Source organism: Micrasema longulum, unplaced genomic scaffold, assembly GCF_059751315.1.
Source record: "Micrasema longulum isolate JH-2025_06_02 unplaced genomic scaffold, ASM5975131v1 h1tg000541l, whole genome shotgun sequence".
Taxonomy (NCBI): domain Eukaryota; kingdom Metazoa; phylum Arthropoda; class Insecta; order Trichoptera; family Brachycentridae; genus Micrasema; species Micrasema longulum.
Window position 1 is genome coordinate 631,165 of NW_028277737.1, and position 22,179 is coordinate 653,343.

Sequence of the window (22,179 nt, forward strand, 5' to 3'; positions counted from 1 at the left end):
TTCTGTCCTGAGCCCGATTCTCTTCAATATCTATACGCATGACATAAGCGGAATTGTTCCCTCAGAGACAAGTTTGCTTCAATACGCGGACGACTTCTTCATGTATACATATGGGAAGGACCCAAATAATCTAGAAAATACTCTAAATTTAGGTATGAGAAACATCAGGAATTGGTTAGTGGAACATGGCTTGGATCTATCGACTGGTAAAAGTAATGCCATAACCTTTTGTAGACAGCGAAAAATCCCAACCATAAAAATTCAACACGGAGATGAGATAGTACCTTTTACGTCCCAGATTAAGTTCCTGGGAGTAATTCTGGACACTCATCTTACATGGAACTCATACATAAATCATATAGTAAACAAGTGTCAAGCCGGATTGAATACGTTAAGAGCAGTCTCGCGAGTATGGTGGGGGAGCCACCCTTTTATACAGAGACTTTTTTATACTGCGTATATCCGGAGCCATCTAGATTATGCCTCGTTCCTTTTAGAACCTTGTTCAAAAAAGAATCTCCAAAGACTTGACCGGATCCAATCCCAAAGTCTGAGACTAGTCGTCGGAGCCATGAAGTCATCTCCAATTAACGCTTTACAAGTAGAAGCTTGTGATCCCCCACTTGGTATGAGAAGACAATACTTGGCGGATAGATTTCTTCTAAAATGCTCTGTCCAAAAAAACAACCTGCTCCTCAAAAAGGTACAATTTCTCTCTGACTGCGTGACATCCTCATCTTTTTGGTTTCATAAACCACCCCCTTTACTAGTCAACAGTTTTCATTTTTACAAATCTTTCGAATCTAACATTTATCCTAAAGACCTTCTTCCCCTTTATCGTTTCCCATTTAAAACTTCTATTTATGCCCCAAGTATTGAACTCACATTCGGAGTCGAAAGCCACCTACAGCCCCGGTGTACATTCAACCGTATTCGGTCGTCAAGATGGATAGGTTGGAAAATTATCTACACTGATGGATCTCGGTCAGATTCGGCAACCCATACGGGTGCGGCTATATATTGTGAAGACAACAACTTTCAAAGATTGTACAAATTGCACAAGAATGCATCTGTATTTACCGCAGAATGTATCGCAATCCGAGAAGCTGTCAAATACGCCTTAAGCTCACAATATAGCAAGTTCCTAATCCTGTCGGATTGCTTGAGTGCCTTACAAAAAATCAAATCCCCTCCATCTTTTTATCCCGAGGATGAGCTCTGCGTGGAAACTCGATTTCTTCTTTCTATATCAGAGGCATCCAATAAGAGTATTGTTATGTCCTGGATCCCTAGCCATTGTGGTATTCCCGGTAACGAAAAAGTGGACGCGTTAGCAAAGGAGGCGGTCCACTCCGGGGATCCTGCCTATAGTAATTTACTACCACTAGGTGATCTCCTTGTTATGACGAAGGAGAAGCAACTTCGCACATGGCAAGAATATTGGGTAGCCTCTTCCCAAGCCAAGGGTAAACATCTTTTCCAACTGAAACCAAATGTAACAGAAAAGCCTTGGTTTTCCAAAGTGATTCTGAACAAGTTTGAGACATCCTCCATATGCAGAATGCGCATTGGGCACTGCTGCAATGGTTCTCACCTGTTCAGAATCCATGTCCGGGACTCTGCCATTTGCGAATGTCAGCTAGATGAGGAAGATTTAAACCATATTTTTTTTGGATGCCCCATAAATGATTGTTATCCTGATTTCCTATCCGACCTCTCTGATATTAATATCCCATTCCCTATTCATATTCTAACTCTCCTGTCCCCACCCAATAAACGTGTATTTAAAATCCTATGTAAATATCTAGTTGTAAATGGTGTAAAGCTGTAAATATGTTTTATTATTATATGTATATATTATATTAAATACTAACATACTAACTTGTACATATTATATTACTAACACATGTGTATATATGTAAAAAAAAACAAAACTACTCGACACTGGCCAGAACACCCAAGTTGAGATGTGAAAAGGCCATGAAAAAACGAAGAAGAAGGATTGCATCTAGATAAGTTCTTACTTAATGAAAAAGAACCATAAACAAATGTTTGTTTTGGAATTCTCTCATTATTTTATCTATGCAATGCAAAAAACAAAAAAACTGAAACTGTCAAAATTTAAAGTAAAAACAAGAACGTGTTTAAAGCTTTCTTTGGCTTTCTTTTCGCGTTTAAGTCTCCGTGTGCTATTGCCGTCGGTTGAAACGTTTCACAAAATCAACATTTTTCTGGCGGTAAATCATTTGTCATAATCATTATTCGTTTAAGTGTTGTGCTTTCAAAAATAGCGTGTTAAATAATTACTGCGTTACTGCTCAAAACCCCAAACAACTGCTCCTACAAACTCCAAGCTTTTGAACTACATGTATTATGTAGGTTGCTATTGATCTTCGTAGATTTTTACGATAACCAGATATTGATAACGTTTTTCTGGGTTGTTATTCTGTGTGTCAATAGCACTTCTCGCCGACGTTACGGATTGTATTGCAGCGCCCAGCATCCGGGCGTAATTCATAAATGCATTGACGGAAAAATGCTCATAATGCATCAGGTTGTCAATGGGTCATGTGTATCTCAAGCAGATTTCCATTTCTCAAATTTCGTTCACTAAGGTTTGAAAGTTCTATGGTCAGCACCGTGCGAAGGAATTACTAAAGGGGTACTCGCAAAGATGTGATGTTTTGTATCACAGAACAATCCCGTCTTCGGAAGACCGTTGGTAAAATCTGAGGATCTCACCCCCTACCTAATAGCCCGACACTTGACTCATGACATGACTCTTTCTTCTCTTACTCATATAGTGTCCATGCGGCTTGATGTGGAATCATCTCCCGTCCACTATCAAAGATGTTTTTACGGTATCTCTGTTTAAATCACGCCTGAAAAAACATCCTATTCCCTTAATATCTCCCTTTGTCTTTATTCCTTTTTCCCATTGAATACCAGCATTGATTTTTATTAATTTATATACATTTCTCTCGAATATGTGATGGAACATAAATAACACTTTTATTTACTGGTTGGAAGAAATTGCCATTTGAGACATATCTTTATTTGATTATTTATTACATTTACCTTTTTTTTTCTAGATTGTTATTCTATGTCATAATAATTTGATCTATTTAATTTTACTATGTATTTTTATTGTTATTTATTGTGGCTTGACACGGGCATAGCCTAAAAAGCCTTAATAAGTTCATAAATATTTAATTTTGTAATTTTGAATGAATAAATAAATAATAAAAAATAAAATAATAATAATAATCTTAGGACAAGACACAGACATATCTTAATATCTCTGACTAGCATCTTTTCCACGAATCCCTCTATCCAGCCCCTCCCTTATTTCGCGTCTAGTGTGTATTGCTTAGTTGGTCAATGAGGAAGTTCAGTGCTACAGGAAATTGAATATGAAAAATGTTTTTGTAAACACCGTTAAAATTAGAGCATTGTTGTACAATGAAGTTTCTCTAAAATGTATGAAAAAATTAATAAAAATGAACTACTTAAAATTAATGACATCACGAGTTCTTATAAATCAACCAATGATTGAAGCCAACTCCCAATCAGAACAACTCACCGAAGAGAACTAGTGAAGTCACACGCGGAGTAATTAAAAAAATTGTAAAACTAAAGAATCATAGCAATTATAAAATGATAAGTACATATATTTTTTTTAATGGCTTAGTTTGCTTCTTCTTCATGTGCCCTATCAGGTGTCCCCGACGTTGGCAATCACTTCTCAAAAGGCCTCTCTGTCTTGCGCTGCCCGGAACAACCCTACCTCACATCTCATTCCAGTCCAGTTTCTTATGTTGCACAGCCAAGACATTTGCTTTCTGCCAGGTCCATGTTGTCCCTCAATCTTTTCCTCCATGCAGGATGTTACCCAGATAAAAGATCTTACGAACCTTGCATTTTATCAATTGTCTTTTGTAATGAGCTCTCCTCAGAACCTCTACATTGACATTAACAAATATTAATAAAAAAAAACACTGAACTTCCCCATTATTCAAATACACTTTCAATCTTAATTATTAATATTTTTGAAAAATTAAAAAACACAATTTTCTTAAATATCATCAGGATATTTTAAAAATATGTCCTTTTAAGTTTCGTGGTATGGCCCTGAAAAATCGTGAATTTGTAATTCATACAATTGTTTATTTCAGATTCAAAGATGAATGATGTTACTGTTTGTCCCTACAATCAATCGCATGTTGTACTTAAATTAAAGCTGCAAGCTCACATTGTCAAATGTGCCAAGAAGCACAGAAATCTATCTATTTGTGTTTACAATGCTACGCACAGGATCCCTAAAGAAGAAATGACAGACCATCTATTCGTTTGTGAATCCAAACGGCAAATGAGACTGGATAGTGCATTATATGTTGAAAAGAAACCCTGGACTGGTGGATGCATTGTTAAAATCGATACGCGGAACGAAGATAAAATTGTATCTAATGAATATTGGGAATAGTTACTAGTTTTTATTAATTCAGCGTAAAATTATATACTAGATATTTACAAAAATTCGGTCTGTTTTTTCCAAATTTGAATATTAGCACCAAATAGTCAAACCAAATGGTAAACGTCATTCGAAAAAAAAAAAACTGTTCTACAAGATATTGTGTTTGATTGTACGTTATACTTTTTATTTTATTTGATTAGAAGCCTTCAAAGTGGAATGCCAATTAGACAAAAGTAATAATTTTCGACACCTTCTTTTGTTAACGTTCAATCGAGAGAATAAAGGAGTAAACAAATGAGGAGAATACATTATTGACTAATTTGTTGTAAAGAAATGAAGGAGAATACATTATTGACCAATTTGTCCTCCTGTTCTCTTAATTTGTAATAAAACGGACACAATTTATGTTAACACCCATACTTAAGGTAAAAGTTTAATAATGAAACTTTCATGGCGGTTTTCAGGAAATGTGTTATTTTAATACCGATCCTGATAATTCTCCTTTATTAATTTACAACAAATTACTCAATAATGTATATTTCTTTATTCCCTCGATTGACGTGAACAGAAGGCGGTGTCGAAAATGCGCACTTTCGTATACTTTACATACCAATTTGAAGGCTTGGAATCAAATCAAATAATATATGTAACGGAAAAGCAAACACAATATCTTGTAGAACTGAAGTTTTTCTTTCTTTCCTTAATCCTTTTGTTTGACTTTTGGTGCTCGTGGATGATAAAAATGGACAGAACTTATGTTAACACCCAACACTTGAGAAATATCTTTTTTTTCAGTTCATTGCCACAAAATGGCATTTATTCTTAATATTAAAAGCGTTAACTGTGTGGTCAAACATTTTATTAAATGTTGGTAAATAATTGTATATAACCACTTACGGTCAATAACAACACCAACATGCAATTCCCACCATATACCTTCACCATAGTCGTAGTTGCACAAAAATATTAATCCCACAAAATCAAACATTTAAAATTGAAAAAATATAAGTGATTATTGGTGTTGGCTACCAATGGCGTGTGTCGTGTCAGCACATTTGTTTTATATATTTGTGCAACTACTACTATGGTGAAGGTGTATAGTGGGAATTGCATGCTGGTGTAATTAGTGTCTTGATGAAGAGACGGGTATGTCTCGAAACCGATCGACAGAAAAGTTGATAAGTGGTTATTTACAGTTATTTACTAACATTTAACTACATTATTTACTAACATTATTCATTAAAAACAAGACAAAGTTATGTTTAGATTTCACTAACCATAATATGATTGTCAGTAGATTTCTATATGTATTATGTTAATTAATAATTATAAGTAATTTTTATAAAAATAGTACAATATTGTACCATATTATATTACTATAATATGTTGCAAAACATACGATAATGTGCAAACATATTTATACACGCTACAAATAGGTAAAAGATAAGTGAATATTTAAATGATTTGCCTATTTCCAGAGTTGATCTTGCTTTGTTTTGAGATATTCACAAAAAATATATAAAGACCAAAAGAAAAACTTAAATTAAATATGTAAGTTAGTGTTAACGAAAAACATTTTTTTTAAAAATAAAGCAGATAGTTTTTAAAAAAATATTTAAAGATATATCATGGACAAGAATATTTTTGTTACTGTTTTATGGACTTGATGCACTCTAGAAATGTTTTAAAGGGACGATATTAATTATGGTAATATTTTCAAAAGTAGTTTTTGACAGGAGAAAATATAACTTAATTTAGTTTATTTATTATAACGAAAAATAAATACAAAAGTTAACTAAATTTGTAACTCAATAATGGACAAGGTAATATTATTTGGAAATAGGGAGCAGGTGGACAGAATGCATTTTGGAATTGGATGATGTTTTTCTGCCGTTATACTGACGGTTAAAGACTGGTTTTGAAATCATTGGTTGAAGATTTATGTGCCTCCTTTAATAAGCCATAAAATAGTACTTAGTTCATTTTTGATAAAAAATGGACAAGATGAACTTTGGAAATGGACTACTCATTTGATCTATTTATTAATTTATTTGCATATTTGATGTATTATGTTACATTTTTTTTGTTTTATTATATACTGTATCAGTAGAATATACATTTGAGACCTCTTTTGCAGCAACTGTGGGTATGTCAATTATGGGCAGATCTGAGTTATAATTAAAGGATTTTTTAAAGCATAATTGAAATTGAAAGGTTATTTCATAACCGCAAAAAACATTCTGTATTAAAGATTAATAAAATATTTACATTGTTTTAAACACAGTATTGTAAAGCCTGGAAAATATATTTTACAATATTGTGTTAAAAACAATCCAAATGTTTTTTGCGGTTAGTGAGAAAGCATTCCAATTTCAGTTGTGCAGTTTTTGTAAAAAACCCTTCAATTGGCATAATGTTATTCATCTCCCCGGGCATTAATTGATGTATTAAACAATACATATCAATCAAAAATATTATTATTTATAGCATTAATCATCTTAAGTATCTTGAAACTATTTTAACTGCTATTTAACATTTTTAAAATTTTACCAATGTTTGTTAAAATTGTAAAATTCACTTGAGTAATTTTGCATTTTTAAAATATTGTGTTTCTAGCTTCATAGATTATGTATGCTGAGTGAAAATATGGATACAGGATGTTTCACTATAATGTATTATATATTGAAATAATAAATTGTATTATGAATCATGAAGTATGTATGATTTACATGTATTATCTGATAACTTGCAATCGTAACTAAAAAATAAATTATGTGTATGATTTAAATTGAACTTTTATACTTAATTTTAATGGGCCTCCTTTTTTATGTATCAAAACTTACTTTATTATTATAAATAATAAAAAAAAAATTACTGCCATTATATTTTTATTTACAACCTTTTCACACTTTTCCATACAGTGCTGTGTCAAAACTTTGAACTGTATTAAGTAAATTATTACCAAAGTTTTTATCTAAAAAAAAGAAAAAGCTGCTTTGGATTTTTTCAAACGACTGCCTTATTCTTTTACAGAATTTGTGTTTTTTTTTCTTTCAAATAAGTGTGATAATGATATTTATGTGTTCAATTTTTATCAAAGATTTTTTGTTTTCTTTCATACCTAATAATATACTGAAAGCACATTTTGGGTTATGTTAAATATGCTAGTTTTGTGTCGATATTGCTGACATTACATACTACATTGGTAAGTTTGTCATAACATTATGGACCAAAGAAAAACAGGAAACCCCTCATCACATAAAAAGAGGCATTTAATTTGAAAAGAAGAGAAGTGCAGTATTCTGGACAAATTTATTTATTTTCTAAACCTAAATGTAATGTTTCAAAATCAAAGAGAAGTTTTAAATGTTCATGGCCTCTTTAATACTAAATAAATATTATGATGTATTACGGCGTGTATTGTTCATCTTTCTTGCTGACTTCTCTTAGGACAGGATTATAGCGTCCATCATCCATGCTGATGTAATGGAAACGGTTTTATCCATTTGGACACATTAAGTAAAAGTAAATGAAAACAAGAAAAGTGCCCGTCATAATAACTCAAAAAAACTAAATCGGAAAATGCTAAAAGATTTTTTTTTAAATAAGATACATAATAAATCGTATTTTTAAAATGTAATTCAGTACATCATCAACATTATCATTTTTCCATCTACACCCAGTGGTGCATAGAGAACTCAATTATATGATACATTAAGGCAAAATGACAAGTTTAACGCTTCAGCTCTAGTCCAAGGGCGATGAAATATTACAAAATAAACCCATTGTTGCTGGGAATTAAACCCAGTATCTTCATTGCTTTTTAGGGATTTATAGTACACATAAGCATATTATTTATTTTGCTTAGATACTGGGCTTTGCATTTATCCATATTTTTTGGTCTTCTTCTTTCGGTAGTTGATGTTTTGATGAATTGTAGCAGGAAATTGTTTTGCTCAATTTTGTTTGAATGCTTATAAAAAGATTTGTGATATTCTAAAATATTTCTTGACTTCAATTGGGTGCACTGAAAAGCATTTTTTTTTGTGACCACATTTTTTTTATAGGAATCCTGGAGCTGAGTATCTGAAAATTTTCATACGAAATATTTTTTAACTTTTTTATTTAATAATATTGTAATTAATAATTCGATTAAAAACAGTTAAAATTCTTATCATGCACGTTTAATATCTTAAAATACGAAACCATTTAATTCAGAGACAAATTTATACACACTTTTGTGTTTTAAAAAAAAAAAAGATTCCTAATATCCATCTTTGGATTCTGGATTTTAATTGAAACCGTTTTCAAAATGACACTATATTATTGACCGAATTTCATAATAAGGGAGTTTTTTTATTGTTTATTTCTAATTTAAATGACTTTTAAACGTAAGCATAATAAAAACCAAAAATCTAAAAAATCACGGTAGCTGGAGATGGTGACGTTTGTTTTTTAGCATCACATATGAACTAGTGACGTAGTTCAATGTAGTTCATTTTTATTAAAAATAAAATATTTAAAAAAATGTACATTTTCAAGAAACTTTGCTTTACAATTTAATGCTCCAATTTTTACCGTGCGCAAGAAAACAATTTTTGCATCCAATTTCCCGTAGGGCTGAAGTTCTCATTGATCACAATGTGAGATGAACGATTTTATTTTCAGAAATTATTAACTGTAAGTGGCCCAATCACAAGTATGTTTTTACCGATGGTTCGAAATCAAATAATGGCGTTGGCGCTTCCTTTCTTTGTGAACAGGACAATTTATTTGGTATTTTTAAACTCCTTTCTTTACTCTCTAATTTTAATGCTGAATGCATAGCAATTCTGGAATCTTTAATCCATATTGAAAAAATGAAATATTCGCAGTCCGTTATTTTTACTGATTCACTCAGCTGCTTAAAATTACTTCAGTCATCCCCATTCAGTTCTAACTTTTCAATTATCATTTGTAATATTTTTGCTTCTCTTTTTAAATTATATCAATGCGCCAAAAATATTGTTTTCGCCTGGATTCCAAGCCACATTGGAATATCAGGCAATGAAAAAGCGGATTCTCTTGCAAGGTGGGGATCTGAAGTTGGTAATTTAAAATACGACCGGGTGGATTTCTCAGATATTTCTAATTTGATTAGAGTAGTTAATTTCGATGCTTGGAAAGTGGAGTGGAATTTTTCTAAATTGTCAAAGGGAATTTTTTTATAGTAATATCCAGCCTGATATTCCCTCCAAACCTTGGTACAATAGCGCATGTAAACTCAATAGGTCTAGGATTGTAACTTTTTGCCGTATCAGATCTGGCCACCGTTGCACTCCGTCCCATCTTTTTAAAATTAAAATTTCAGACTCCAATGCCTGCGAATGTGGAGGCATTGGAGATCTTAATCACATTTTTTTACATGTCTTTTAATGACTGGGAGGAAAAAATTATTTGATATTTTTCTTATGTTTTTTATAACCTTTCCAATTCATTTATCTCAAATTTTTTCTTGTACAAATTGTTTATTGATCAATTCTGTTTATATTTTTTAAAGTTCAAACTGTTCTCTATTATGATTTGTAATAATTGTGTCATTGAAATAATTATGTTTAAATTAATTCTTTATTTTTTTACAATAAATTTATCTTACATTTTTAGGTTTATGTAAAATATTTTGTCATTATTACTTCCAAAGTTTAATTTTTAATTTTAATTTTAATAGTTATAATTTATCATTAATATAAGATTAAGTTTGTTAATATTTTGATTGTTTTATTGTAATTTTTCTAGTTATTAAGTTCTATCTTCCTTCTAATTTTACTGTAAGTTTCTATTTTCTGTTAAATAGGCACTATCAGGTTTTGGTGGGTTTTTCTGTTAGTGCCTATTTCAATTTATGTTGAAATTTTTATTGGTTTGGATATGTGTTTATTATTACAATTGATATTTTGATGTTATTCTTGTACTTATATTTTTCTTGTCTTTTGTTTGTATCTATATTGTTATTCCTGTCTGTTTATGTTTTTCTTATGTTTATAAATGTAACTTGTTTTTGGCCGATGTTATCAAGTTTTGGTAGTAGGCCCTAATAAAGAAAAAAAAAAAAAAGATTTAAAAAGTTTTATTTGTCTATGTGAATCTTTTTCATTCTATTTTGTCTATGAAGTCAATGCAACATCCCTGCAATCCATCATTGAGTGTGTATAATCTGTGGTATCTGTGCTCTTTGTATCTGACATATTTTGACTTTGACATTTTTGTTTGCTGTCGTAACCTACAATAATATTTTTCCCTTTTTTATTGAAGTTAAACGAGGTTTTAGTTATAATTTTATTCGTAAATTTTATGCACTGAATATATAAAATGTCGGCTACGTTTCGATTGTCTAAAAAGAAGATAGCTCAAACAGATCTTCGTCGATTGATGACAGATCACAAAGAAAAATTACAATTGCAGAAAGTAACGAAACAGATAGACTCACCACTAGCTAAATATAATGAAATAGGACAGCTCATGTGCTTATTATGCAAATCAATCGTAAGATCGGAAAATGTTTGGAGCGTGCATATCAATACAAAGCAACATAAAGACAACATTGAAAGTGCTAAAAGACTGAAAGCTAACACACAGAATTTTACTGCGACTCCAAAAGAAGTAGCAAGCACGTTAAAAAGACCCGCTTCACCGCAAAGCTCCGGCCAAAACAAAAGAATAAAGGGTATTTTGAAAAATTCCCAAAGCGTTGCAAATATCCCTCAAGATTTTTTCGATTTAGGTAGCGGAAGTGCACTTAAAAATGAAGCAAGCTCAAATCTGGACTCGGACAAAAGAATAGAAACTAAGAATAACTCCACTGCATTGTCCAAAGATGGTGAGAATTAAATATAGTAGTCTTATGTAGCAAGGAAACTTAAAAAATGTATAGGCATGCAACTGCAATTTGCAAAACCAATTTTATTTTTATTACATGTTTACTGAAATTCTTAACTGGATTGAAATCAACAATGTTTTGAGTATGTCCAAATGCTTGCAGACTGGTTGGTTTTCTTCCCTAGGGAGTTGTTTATATTTAAATTTGTTGTAACAGAGAGGAAAAACACTTTTGAGAAGATAATATGGCAGTCTAGGCATTTACTGCGGTGAATGTTACACAGTGTGTGAAGTGGCCACTTAAACCAGCCAATAACAGGTCATATGCCCCGTAAATGCCCAGACTTCCATATTCACTTCTCAAAAGTGTGTTCCCTTTCTGTTGTAACAAATTTAAATATGAACAATTCCCTAAGGAGGAAATTCAGCCAGTCTGCAAGCATTTGGACATACTCAAAACATCATTGAATTAACTACCTGGTAAAAGACGAAGTATACAAATTGGAAAGTTGTTTTTAGGCGTTATTTAGCAGGTGAATTAGTTCAGCCGGATGAGTCTCACCCACATGATAACGGTTTCAGCTCTTTTACTTCACAAAAGTCAACAGATGGAAGAGTTGAGAAAATGTGGATGTTCAAACAGGCAGAATAGTAAATGTTACAGTGTGTAAAGTGGCCACTTAAACCAGCCAATGACAGGTCATAAGCCCTATAAATGCATAGACTTCCATATTCCTTTTTCAAAAGTGTTTTCCCTCTGTGTTGCAACAAATTTAAAGGATTGAAATCATTTTACTGTTGAAGCTCAAGTGTTGTCATTTACAAGATGTGGATTAAATCATTATTCTTTCTTTTTCCCCTATTTCCTTATTGCTCTCCCATTAAGTTTTAGTGAATGCACAGGAGGATGCCAGGTATAAAAGATACAATTTTGCTCGAGGCTTTTTTGGGACATCCATTGCATCTATCCAAGCCAGGTTCAACGCCCGCATTTTCACTATTCTTGATTTCAGAGGTTGCTGCATCAGTACATTCTAAGACTCAGCGTAGTAATTCGTTTTTGCCGCCTTTAAGTGATTACTTTAGGCTAAAATGTGGAGATGCTGCAATTTTATTTTATATCGTTCCTCAAAAACCATAATAACATGCCACTTTATTAATATGTTTGGCGCTTGATATTGTTCTTTGAATACAAAAAATGGATATAACTCGTTTTATGCAAAATCGGAGATGCCACTTTCGTTACAAGGACAGCAGCGTATATATATTTAAAGTCTTTGCATAAATTAAGAGTGGTGTATTTACATATTTTTAAAAACTTATTTTAAGAAGTTCCTGAAAGTTCTGAAACTGAACCATTAGAGAATCCAGAGGCTGAAGAAGTGCTCCCTGAGGGATTTTTTGATGATCCTGTTATGGACGCAAAAGTAAGTAGAATATAATATACCATTTATCTAAAACATAATATATAAAATATTTGTAAGAAATGTAACAACAAATCTAAATAAATATTAATAAGTATAGATTGATCAATAATAAAATACATTAATATATACAATGCCAATATGTACATACTACATATTTATTATATTCATACATGCACTATGGTAAAAAAAGGAATGTGTATTTTAAATGATGCACTTTACTGATTTGAAAAAATATTTTTTCTCACGTTGGTAAACCTTTCCCTGACATTTCTGTCAAATGTGAGTGCCACCTGTATCATTAGTAGTTGTTTGGCATCTGTTTACATCGGTCCAGTTTTCGCACGTTGAAAATGGAAAAAAATATTGAACCATGAGTTTTTTTTAAAGTTTTGTATTTCCAACGAAATTTCTTCTGCCGATGTATTAAAAATGATACAAAAAGCTATGAAGACTCCTAGTATTTCGGAAACATTAGCATATGAGTGGTATTCAGCATTCAAAAAGGTCTCAAAGAAGTTGAAGATGCACCTCGCAGTGGACACCCTTCGACATCGACTTATATCTGTATTTTTTTTTCTAACTTTTAATTTTAAGATTTTTTTTATATAACCGATGGGAAAAAATGAACTTCTGTTCTCTCTACTGCAATAAATTTATGTATGTACTATATGTAAGATTACTTTTTATATATTTTTTATTTTCCTTATTTTTTGTTACTTTTGTGTATTTTACACATGTCTGTTCTTTATATATAAATATATTTTAAACATTGTAAAAGCCTACAAGGCGTTTAAATAAATAAATAATTAAAAAAAATATCAAAAAAGTTAAAGAAATCGTGCTCGAAAATCGTCATGCAAGCCTCAGAGAGATAGCCAGTGAGCTCAACATTGCGTATAGATCGGCACAGCACATTTTGGGCAAAAAACGCGCTGCAGCACGACTTCTGCCAAAATACCTGAATTTTGTTCAAAATCGGTTCCAAAAGGTAGTGTCCCTGGATATGATTACTGAGATAACAAACGATTCTACCACAGTGAAATGCATAATTACACGTGATGAAACATGGGTTTACGAATATGATCTCGAAACTAGCCAACAATCATCTCAGTGGCGCTATGAAAATGAACCAAAACCAATGAAAGCCGATCAAAGTCGCATCAAAGTCGATCAAAAATCAAGGTTATGCTCGCAGTTTTCTTTGATTATTGAGGCGTTGTTCATTGTAGTACTTGTTGTGTTTGACCTGTTGGTGTATTAAAATACAATTTTGTCCAATTTTTATGACTTTATTTAAGAAATAAACCAAAAATCTATGGTTTGATTTATAAACCACCTCCTTCATACATTTATTTCATTTAGATATTATGTAGCTATTGTAGCTGCTTATCTATGTAGCTGTAGATTTTGGGTTTATTTCTGAAATAAAGTCATAAAAAATGGAAACTACAAAATTGGACAAAAGTATATTTATCACTAATTCAATTACTAACATATTATTGAAATAATTATGATTTTATTTTATGACAATTGCTATAAAACTTTATGTACTTTTTAACTAAACATTGTAAGAGCCCTCCGGGCATTTATAAAAAAATAAATAAGACTATCGTAATACCATACACTGGTAGATTAGTCTTCAGCTTTTCAAATGGGTTTATTATCTTAAAAAATAATATATTTTATTAGGTTTGCAAGTAGTAAATCAACACAAAATACGTGTCCTAGAAAGGGTTAAGTCTGTACAATAAATATAAAATGTTTCTTCTGCTCAATGGTGGGTTTCGCACGGATCGATGAGTGGATCAAGCCAAATAGGTCAAAATTTGTGTACTGATTATGAAATTTGGTTTACAGGTCTATATAAATTGGTTATGTTTTTTATGATTATTTTAGTTTATATAGCTTATTATGTTAATGATAATTAGTTTAATTATGTTTTTATTTTATTATTATGTTAACTTTGTTAAATAACTAATTTAAGGCATGTTTTACTTATTGTAAAATGTTTTCCTCGGCACGGGACACCCCAGTGAGGGAACATTATTCTGTATAAAAAAAAGAATACAAACATTGTAAAAGTATAAATAAATTGATTTCTTAGGCAATTTTAGAATAATGAAAACAGAATGTTTTTAAAAATTTATTTTAAAATAAAATATGTGCTTCATAAAAACCATAAATATAACAATCAATTGTATATTTTAAAGACTTAATCAGACTTAACTTCAAATTCCTCCTCGAAAGCTTCGTGTATTTTTTCAATCATATCAGAGCAAACCATACTTCTACCTTTGTAATAGAAGGACTTTTGGTTGCATATGCGTGTTAATCTTGATGCAGCGAATGTCGCTACTGCAGCAGGAATCATGGAATCAGTATATGACAAGTTGTTAAGAGACCAATAGAAGAATGTAGCCATGGAGCCAGCTAGTAAGTCTCCCTGACCCCCGCAACGCCTTGCTGAACCACCGGCACTATTAGTCCAATGAGTTTCTGGATCATTACAGAATGTTTCATCGGTACTTCCTTTCTTCAAAATCAAAATATTTTTTCCCAGTTTGTTAAAATCTATTTGTATTTCTTCTTTATTGGCTGATGGGGACTTGATAACATTATAGAGTCTATCAAACTCGACCTTATTCGGTGTGAGAATAATCCCAGGTTGCGGGTAATTTGTTATCAAGTCTATATTTTCTGTGATTAGAAACAATCCATCAGCATCGATTATTAAAGGCTTTCGTTGTCTTCTGCACAGTTTAATTATTTCTGTTACATTTTTAAGAATGTTACTGTCCCTACCCAATCCCGGGCCAATAACTAGAACATGGATCCTTTCTAACCAAGGAGAAACCTGATGAACACAGTCTTCCACATCCAATAATGGGTGTACGATAAGTTCCGGACTGTATGATTTGATTACGGGTGCTGCGGCTTTAGTGCAGAATACATGCGACAAGTCAGCACCTACCTGTTATTGTATAAGTACAAAATAAAATAGAGTACCTACTATACATAATTTCATTACGGCATTTCTTCTCAAGGTAATCCAAAAGACCTGAAAATATATACATAAAATCAAGTCTTTCAAAGACTTTCGGAAGCCAATATTAGCTGTAGTCATTCTCTGTGTCCAGGCGGATGAAGAATACAGTTCTGTGCATAAAATGGAACCAGAAACCTAGATGAGTGTTTTTGACTCGATGGCTGTTTTAAGGTAAAAATTGTGATTTAAAAAAAGGGAATCTCGTTGTGTAGTGGTGGACACATTCCCTACCATTATTTACAAAAAAACAACATTAAATTTTAATTAGTATGAATGTATTATTGTTTTATGTTTTTTCTTTATATATCCTATCTTTTTATTTTTCTTTTCATGTACTCGTATTTAAAATTATATAAACTCTTATTAATAAACAACTAAAACAGTGTAAGTCACTCTACAAGCACAAGAGTTAGTCTCTTTTTTTGGAGTTACAGTGATAACATTTACTAGATGTGTAAAAGTAGATGTGTTTAGAATTTTACGAAAACATGTACTTCTTATGAAATTTAAGAATAAAAAAAAAATAAAAAAAATTTAGGTCCTGGGTTCGATTCCTAGTAGGATAGACGTAAAATATTGATTTGAAAGGTTGTTTCAACTGCAATATGTACTTCATTGTTCCTGGACTGGCACCTGAATACGCTCTATTTGGTTTACCATTGCAGTGCCCTATGCACCACCGGGTGCAGAAAGGGGAATGGTGATGATGATGATGGGGTCACAGGACGGGATGTGCTCAGTAAGCAGATAAAAATATAACAAGTCAGCAGTATTATTTGTGGTCATGTATGAATAATAAAAACAAACCACTTATTTACTGTTTTTTTAACATTGCAATGGATTAAGCAAATAATAAAATTATCAACATGTGGTTACTTGTTAATTATCACAACATCTATACTCCAAATAATAAATGGAATTTCTGTTGATTTTGTTGAAAAATTTTTTTTTAGTTATCCGTTCAAAAAACTTACATTTTGTAAAAAAAATAATTATAAAACTATGATTGCTGTTTTCCGCCTAGTATTTTATGAAAATAAAACCACGTGAATTGTCTTTGATTTCTTGTTCTATGAAGATCATTGCATTTATTCTGTTGCTGTCACCTTGATCAATAATTACTTAGTATTACTGTTTGTTAAAGATTCAGTCTTAAATGACAGACATTTTTGTCTGTTAATAATACATAAGATAATGTAATTAACAAAACTCTCTAAACATTAAATTGCGATTAGAATTGTGTTTTAGTATATTCAAAACTGAATGAATTATTTTTGTGTTGAACTTTGCTTTACAAAAGCACTGTTAAATACATGAACGATATTATATTTTAAATGTTTCGAGTTAAAAAAGTTTATTTACTCAACTTAAGGGCGCTGATTGCTGCAAAATAAGGAGCTCCTGTGTATTCTAAAGACCCTCCAATGATTCCTATTCTTCCATCTTGTCCTTTGTGTTTGTCATTATTTAAAATGGGTATTGCCTGTTTAACAAGTCGCACCCAATTTCCATTGTCGTTGTTTAAAATGGGCATTGCCTGTTTAACAAATCGTATCAAATTTCTATTTTCGGAATTGATATTCATTTGGACGCGTAAATGCGTGCGTAACCCGCGTGAAATGAAAGTTCGAATAGAAGCTGTTGTCGAAATCGTAATCATAATATTGAATTTGACAGATAACAGCAGAGGTGGTTATCCAACATAATAATTATAACATTTTTGTAATCTGTCATTCTTGAGTGTAGCCAGTATTCTAATAATTTTGAAATCCAGTAGGCAAGTAAGCTAATAATTTAAAATCGGGGAACATTGTTTACCTTCTTGCGTTATAAATGCACTGGATTTACGATTTTTTCGTAAAATAATTCCGCAATATTTGGATATTATTTACGTCATTCTAAAATAACAACAGCTGCTTGTGTAGTCCCGAGTTATTTTTTTGTGTTTAACAAATAAAATTCTATTTTTTTTTTTTTACTTCTCAAGATAAGATAATATCATATATTTACATGTTAAGGTTTGAAATAAGTTTTGAATTATGATAATACTCTTGATACTGTTTTTTGTTGAATTGTTTAATATAATTAGAAATCTTGTTACATGAAATGTTTTAATAAGCAGATGAAACAAGGGTGAAACTTGATGACTTATATTCACATAAGAATAAATAATAGTAATGTGAATTGTAAATTCGATACTTTTACTATTGCGGCTTCCAAATATTTGCTTTATTTTTTATTTCATCTTGCTATTGCTTTTAGCAATAAGCCAGCCAGATTACTTGTTCTTTGTACTTGACGTGTTAAATAAAAAAATAAAAAGCGGAGTATTCATTAACATTTAAAAAATAAATTGTGTTGATTCACAGGCACGGAATGTTCAGTATAAAGATCCAATAGAAGAAGAGTGGGAAAAATTTCAAAAAGAAATGAAAGAAGAAACTAGTGTTTCTGCTGCAATTATTGCTGGAGAACACGAAGAAGCCATTGCTGAAAGACAAATTGATGAAATCGATGAACAGATCAGAAATTGGTCAAGGTAAATGAACTCTTATATTTTTTAATTTGATTTTGTAGCAATTTTATCGATAGTGGGTAATATATATACACTTTTATTGTGAGGTCAGTGTTTCGTAAGGTCTATTGTGACTCTTATTATTAGCATACTGTAGTGTCTACATTTTGCAGCAGATTACTTAAAATAGTATTGAGATTATGACAAAGAATTAAGGACCGTTTTTTCAAAACACTACATTCGCTTGAAACGTAAATTTTCAGGAGACAATTTTTTGTGATTTGTGTCAAATTGGGTAAACAATCTTTGTTTAAAAAATGGAACTATCTCTTATTTCTAGAAATATATCAATATGATCGTTAAAATAATGAACCTAGGTGTAGAATTATTAAAATGTCTGCGCAATGAATATTTATTTTTTTTAAATGCAAATTATTAAATTTTTATTGTATTTCAACATTCACAATTCATGTCAATTAAAAATACTAATATACTTTTAGAGTTCTGGATCTTGAGCGTAAAAAAGAAGAAGCAAAGAATCAAAAAGATTTGGAAAATACAGCTGCAATGGATTGTGACAGGCCAAGTTCTGATGATGAAGACGACTTCGATGAGTATTTAGATTGGCGAGCAAAAAAATCCTTCAGATGAATGTTTTTTTATAAATTCCTATGTTTGATCTTTATTTTTTTTGCAAACAGGACAACAAAACAAGGGGAGAAATGAAAACTTTCGACTGTAACTTATGTCATTGACTAGGTATGCAACATAATTTTTTATGAACAAAAAAAAATCACCTGTCTAATATAAAAAAAAATAATCGCAACAAATGCTGTAATAATCGCAACAAATCCATGTATGCAGATTGGCATACAGCAAAAGAAAGCTTTCACGTTAAATAAATCAGCATTCAACATGTTGAGGAAATGATTTCTACAGTTCGTTTTTAAGAGTAATCACCCTCTATCTATATTAATGCAACCTTTGAAAAAAGAACACTGAACGCACATTTTATTGACGAGTGTAACCTTATAAAGCAATTCAACCATCTTTGCAATAATTGTGGATTCAGAATACTTTCTGGAATAACCTGATAATTGTAAAATTAACTTTTACATTGTAAATAAATAAAACATATTTTTATAGAAGTAAGAGTTTTATTAAAAGATTAATGTTTTGCAATTATATGATAATTATTGTGGTTACGTTACATAATTCAGCGATACACTTAATAATCCAAACCTGAAGTAAAAACAGTTTATGAAGATCACATTATTTTTGTTAAACAATATTTTTGGTATAAATGAAATTGGATGTGAGTAAAATAATTTGCAAATAATTTGCGTAATATGATTATAGTATTAAAATTGTTATGAAGTGTTGAAGGAAAAGAAAGCTGAACAAACTCGACTAAGTAACATTAAACAGTTTGTTTCAATTTCTTCCCCAAAATTGAAGCATACCATTTAATTAAAAGTTTATTTTCATAAAACTGTGGAAGCATTCAAACACACATACACAAAACATGAAAATTGAATTAACACCTAAAAAACTGTTAGTAAAGAAATTTCATCTACGTAATATTGACTTAAATCTACATATTGATATACAAAGAACAAAACTAGAAATGGTGTAGCTTAAATTATCTTTCTTCAATGAAGCTTATTTCTTATCGCAATCCTAAGAATTTTAATGATAGATTACAAACAGAGCCTCAAACTTTATAAATTAATTATAAAATTGTAGAATTGGACGTATAACTGAGCATTTATAAAGTTCATAGAAAATGTGTAAAGGAATTAATTTTCCTTGATAAATACTCAGTTTGCTTTTAAAATGAATAGTATCTTCCCCATATATAATTCATTTTAAATGCAATGCTTTTTATTGCCTATGAACTTGGAATACGGTTATGAGGACTGCGAAATGTGCTTTCCTTACTTGGTATGCGGACGTGTATTGATCTATTCCGAGTTACATAGAAAATTTTCATTAATATTGGTTAGGTATATAAAACATTAAATGAAATTTACAGCACATTACATAATATTTTCCCCTTTTGTGAATAGCTTTGTCATTCAAAAGGCATAAAAAAATTACACCGCTAATATATATGTAAATAGATCCTAAATAATATTCCGTCCTCGGTAACCATCAATACAATAAACTGGAAAGTTTCCGTAGTAAGAGACAGACATGTAAGGCTTTAGTGCTACTCTTAGAGCAATATATGTCCGTTTAATTTTAAATGTATGTATATTATTTGTCTTACAACTAATTTACGCGATAATAATTTGTGTTAGAATAATTTATCCTGTGCAAAAGACTTTATGTAGATCACAATTAGAATACGTTGTATAAGTATCTTGTGCTTTATGAAGGTAAAATACTAATAAGACTAAAAGAGTAATCATTTAATATTGATTATCAAGCATTAATTCAACTTATATATAATTATTATGTTAAGACTGCCCTAGTTTTGGGAAAGCAAAATTCTGGTTTATCGATTCTAATAGATAGCTATTTTTCCTGACTTTTCTTAATTATCGCACTACGCTGCGAGACATGCTTAATTCTTAACTTACATAGAGATAATATTAATTATACATCAATGTTGCTTGTATTTAACATTACTCATGTTTAATTCGATTATAATATATGTATTGTATTATGGTTCTTGCACAAGCTAATTTAGCTAAAGGACATATTCTATACAAGAAGTTCTATTTCATAGGAGATTATAGCGAGAGTGACTTGTCACCGTAGTTGTAAAAGAAGCAAGCATAGATCGGTGGTCCCTAATTTAATAAAGTTTAAATCACATGGGTGAAGTCAACCTCAAGTGGTCATAATTAATGAAGCTGTTCAATGTTTGTTTATTGTTTCATATAACATTATTACATAATCTTAGAAGGCCTGAAAAGTGTATTATATTATTGTTAATGTGGTTATAATTTCACTAATTGGTTTTTAATGGATGTGATAGATCATCACCGAAGCAGAATGTTGTAAAATTTTTACTATTCTTCTTTTTACTACATATTTTACTTGCTAAAATGCGGTATAGTATTATTCATTTGCTTGAGGCAGTTTCCTAATTCTTGTCTAGTAGTGTGTAAATAAAATTTATGAGTATTGACACAACGTGGCAGAATGTGGTCAAGTTATGAGACATGCAGAATGTCTAGGCTTTTTGTTCTTGAACCTCAATTGTCACATTTTCTTGTTTGGGATTGATGTAGAGATGATTGTGGTGGTTTCCAGTTGGACTCCTATTTGAGCGAGACGATGTAGCTGATGCGTCACTACTGGCACGTGATCCTCTGCGACCTGCAAGATTCATCATATTATTTCACACTAGTTGTAAATATTTTTTAAATGTGATTATTGAATTTAGAGCAAGTAGATAAACATTAATCTGCTTATATCTTTTCAAAATCTTTGTTTAATAATATTTTTACTTTTATTGAATGTAATCTACTTTTTTTAAGCTTATTGAAATTACCTACACTTTGAGATCATTTATTATCGCAGTTTGTTCCAACTAGCAACAACAACAATGCTTGAGTGCAGGGTTTCCCAAACTATGATCCGCAAAAAATGGTGTAATTCTATATGAAAATAACTCTTTTGCAATATTTTCCCAAAACTAGTAAGGACGATGCCTGGGTTCCGAATCTTTTTTCCATGTCAGATAAAGTAGGCTTCAGCGCAAGTTATTATGAAAACCTAATTGATTTAATCAGTGAATCTTATTTTAAACAAAATACAAAAATTAAATGATAAAAGGACGAGCTTGTTAGAAGAGTACACCAATGCCAATGTGTCAAAATGAGCTATTATTGTTTTACTTCCATTTTCT

The 22,179-nt window shown here is 31.1% G+C and overlaps 3 protein-coding genes across 9 annotated transcripts in view; 1 reads left to right on the forward strand and 2 right to left on the reverse strand.

Moving 5' to 3' along the window:
- The first annotated feature begins 10,426 nt into the window (after positions 1–10,426).
- Positions 10,427–19,465, forward strand: LOC148280778 (zinc finger protein 830). Of its 2 annotated transcripts, none has more exons than XM_088227810.1 (4): positions 10,427–11,330; positions 12,659–12,756; positions 18,172–18,341; positions 18,818–19,465. In XM_088227810.1, exons 1-4 carry the CDS (start codon positions 10,823–10,825, stop codon positions 18,966–18,968), a joined length of 927 nt encoding a protein of 308 aa, XP_088083936.1. In that variant the 5' UTR covers positions 10,427–10,822; the 3' UTR covers positions 18,969–19,465. The 2 variants fall into 2 exon arrangements, with proteins under 2 accessions (XP_088083936.1, XP_088083937.1); XM_088227811.1 differs by having other exon boundaries at positions 12,662–12,756.
- On the reverse strand, positions 14,887–17,462 carry Naxd (NAD(P)HX dehydratase). Its single transcript, XM_088227817.1, has 2 exons — positions 17,165–17,462; positions 14,887–15,723 (listed from the first exon to the last, which is right to left on the reverse strand). The coding sequence occupies exons 1-2, from the start codon at positions 17,460–17,462 to the stop codon at positions 14,969–14,971; spliced, it is 1,053 nt and encodes a 350-aa protein (XP_088083943.1). The 3' UTR covers positions 14,887–14,968.
- Positions 14,887–22,179, reverse strand: part of LOC148280779 (uncharacterized) — a 164,711-nt gene continuing 157,418 nt past the window's right edge. For all 6 annotated transcript variants that reach the window (XR_015822513.1, XR_015822512.1, XM_088227814.1 and 3 more), the window contains one exon: positions 14,887–21,647. Coding sequence is in view for 4 of the 6 variants with exons in the window: in XM_088227814.1 (XP_088083940.1) it covers positions 21,502–21,647 (146 nt within the window). In the remaining 2 variants the exon portion in view is untranslated. The remainder of the gene's footprint in view (positions 21,648–22,179) is intronic.

Coding starts and splice junctions, on each gene's coding strand:
- LOC148280778 (XM_088227810.1), top strand. CDS start 10,823: ATGTCGGCTACGTTTCGATTGTCTAAAAAGAAGATAGCTCAAACAGAT. Junction 11,331..12,658: donor CACTGCATTGTCCAAAGATG/GTGAGAATTAAA, acceptor ACTTATTTTAAG/AAGTTCCTGAAAGTTCTGAA. Junction 18,342..18,817: donor CAGATCAGAAATTGGTCAAG/GTAAATGAACTC, acceptor ATATACTTTTAG/AGTTCTGGATCTTGAGCGTA.
- Naxd (XM_088227817.1), bottom strand. CDS start 17,462: ATGATTACGATTTCGACAACAGCTTCTATTCGAACTTTCATTTCACGC. Junction 15,724..17,164: donor AATCAGCGCCCTTAAGTTGA/GTAAATAAACTT, acceptor AATAACAGGTAG/GTGCTGACTTGTCGCATGTA.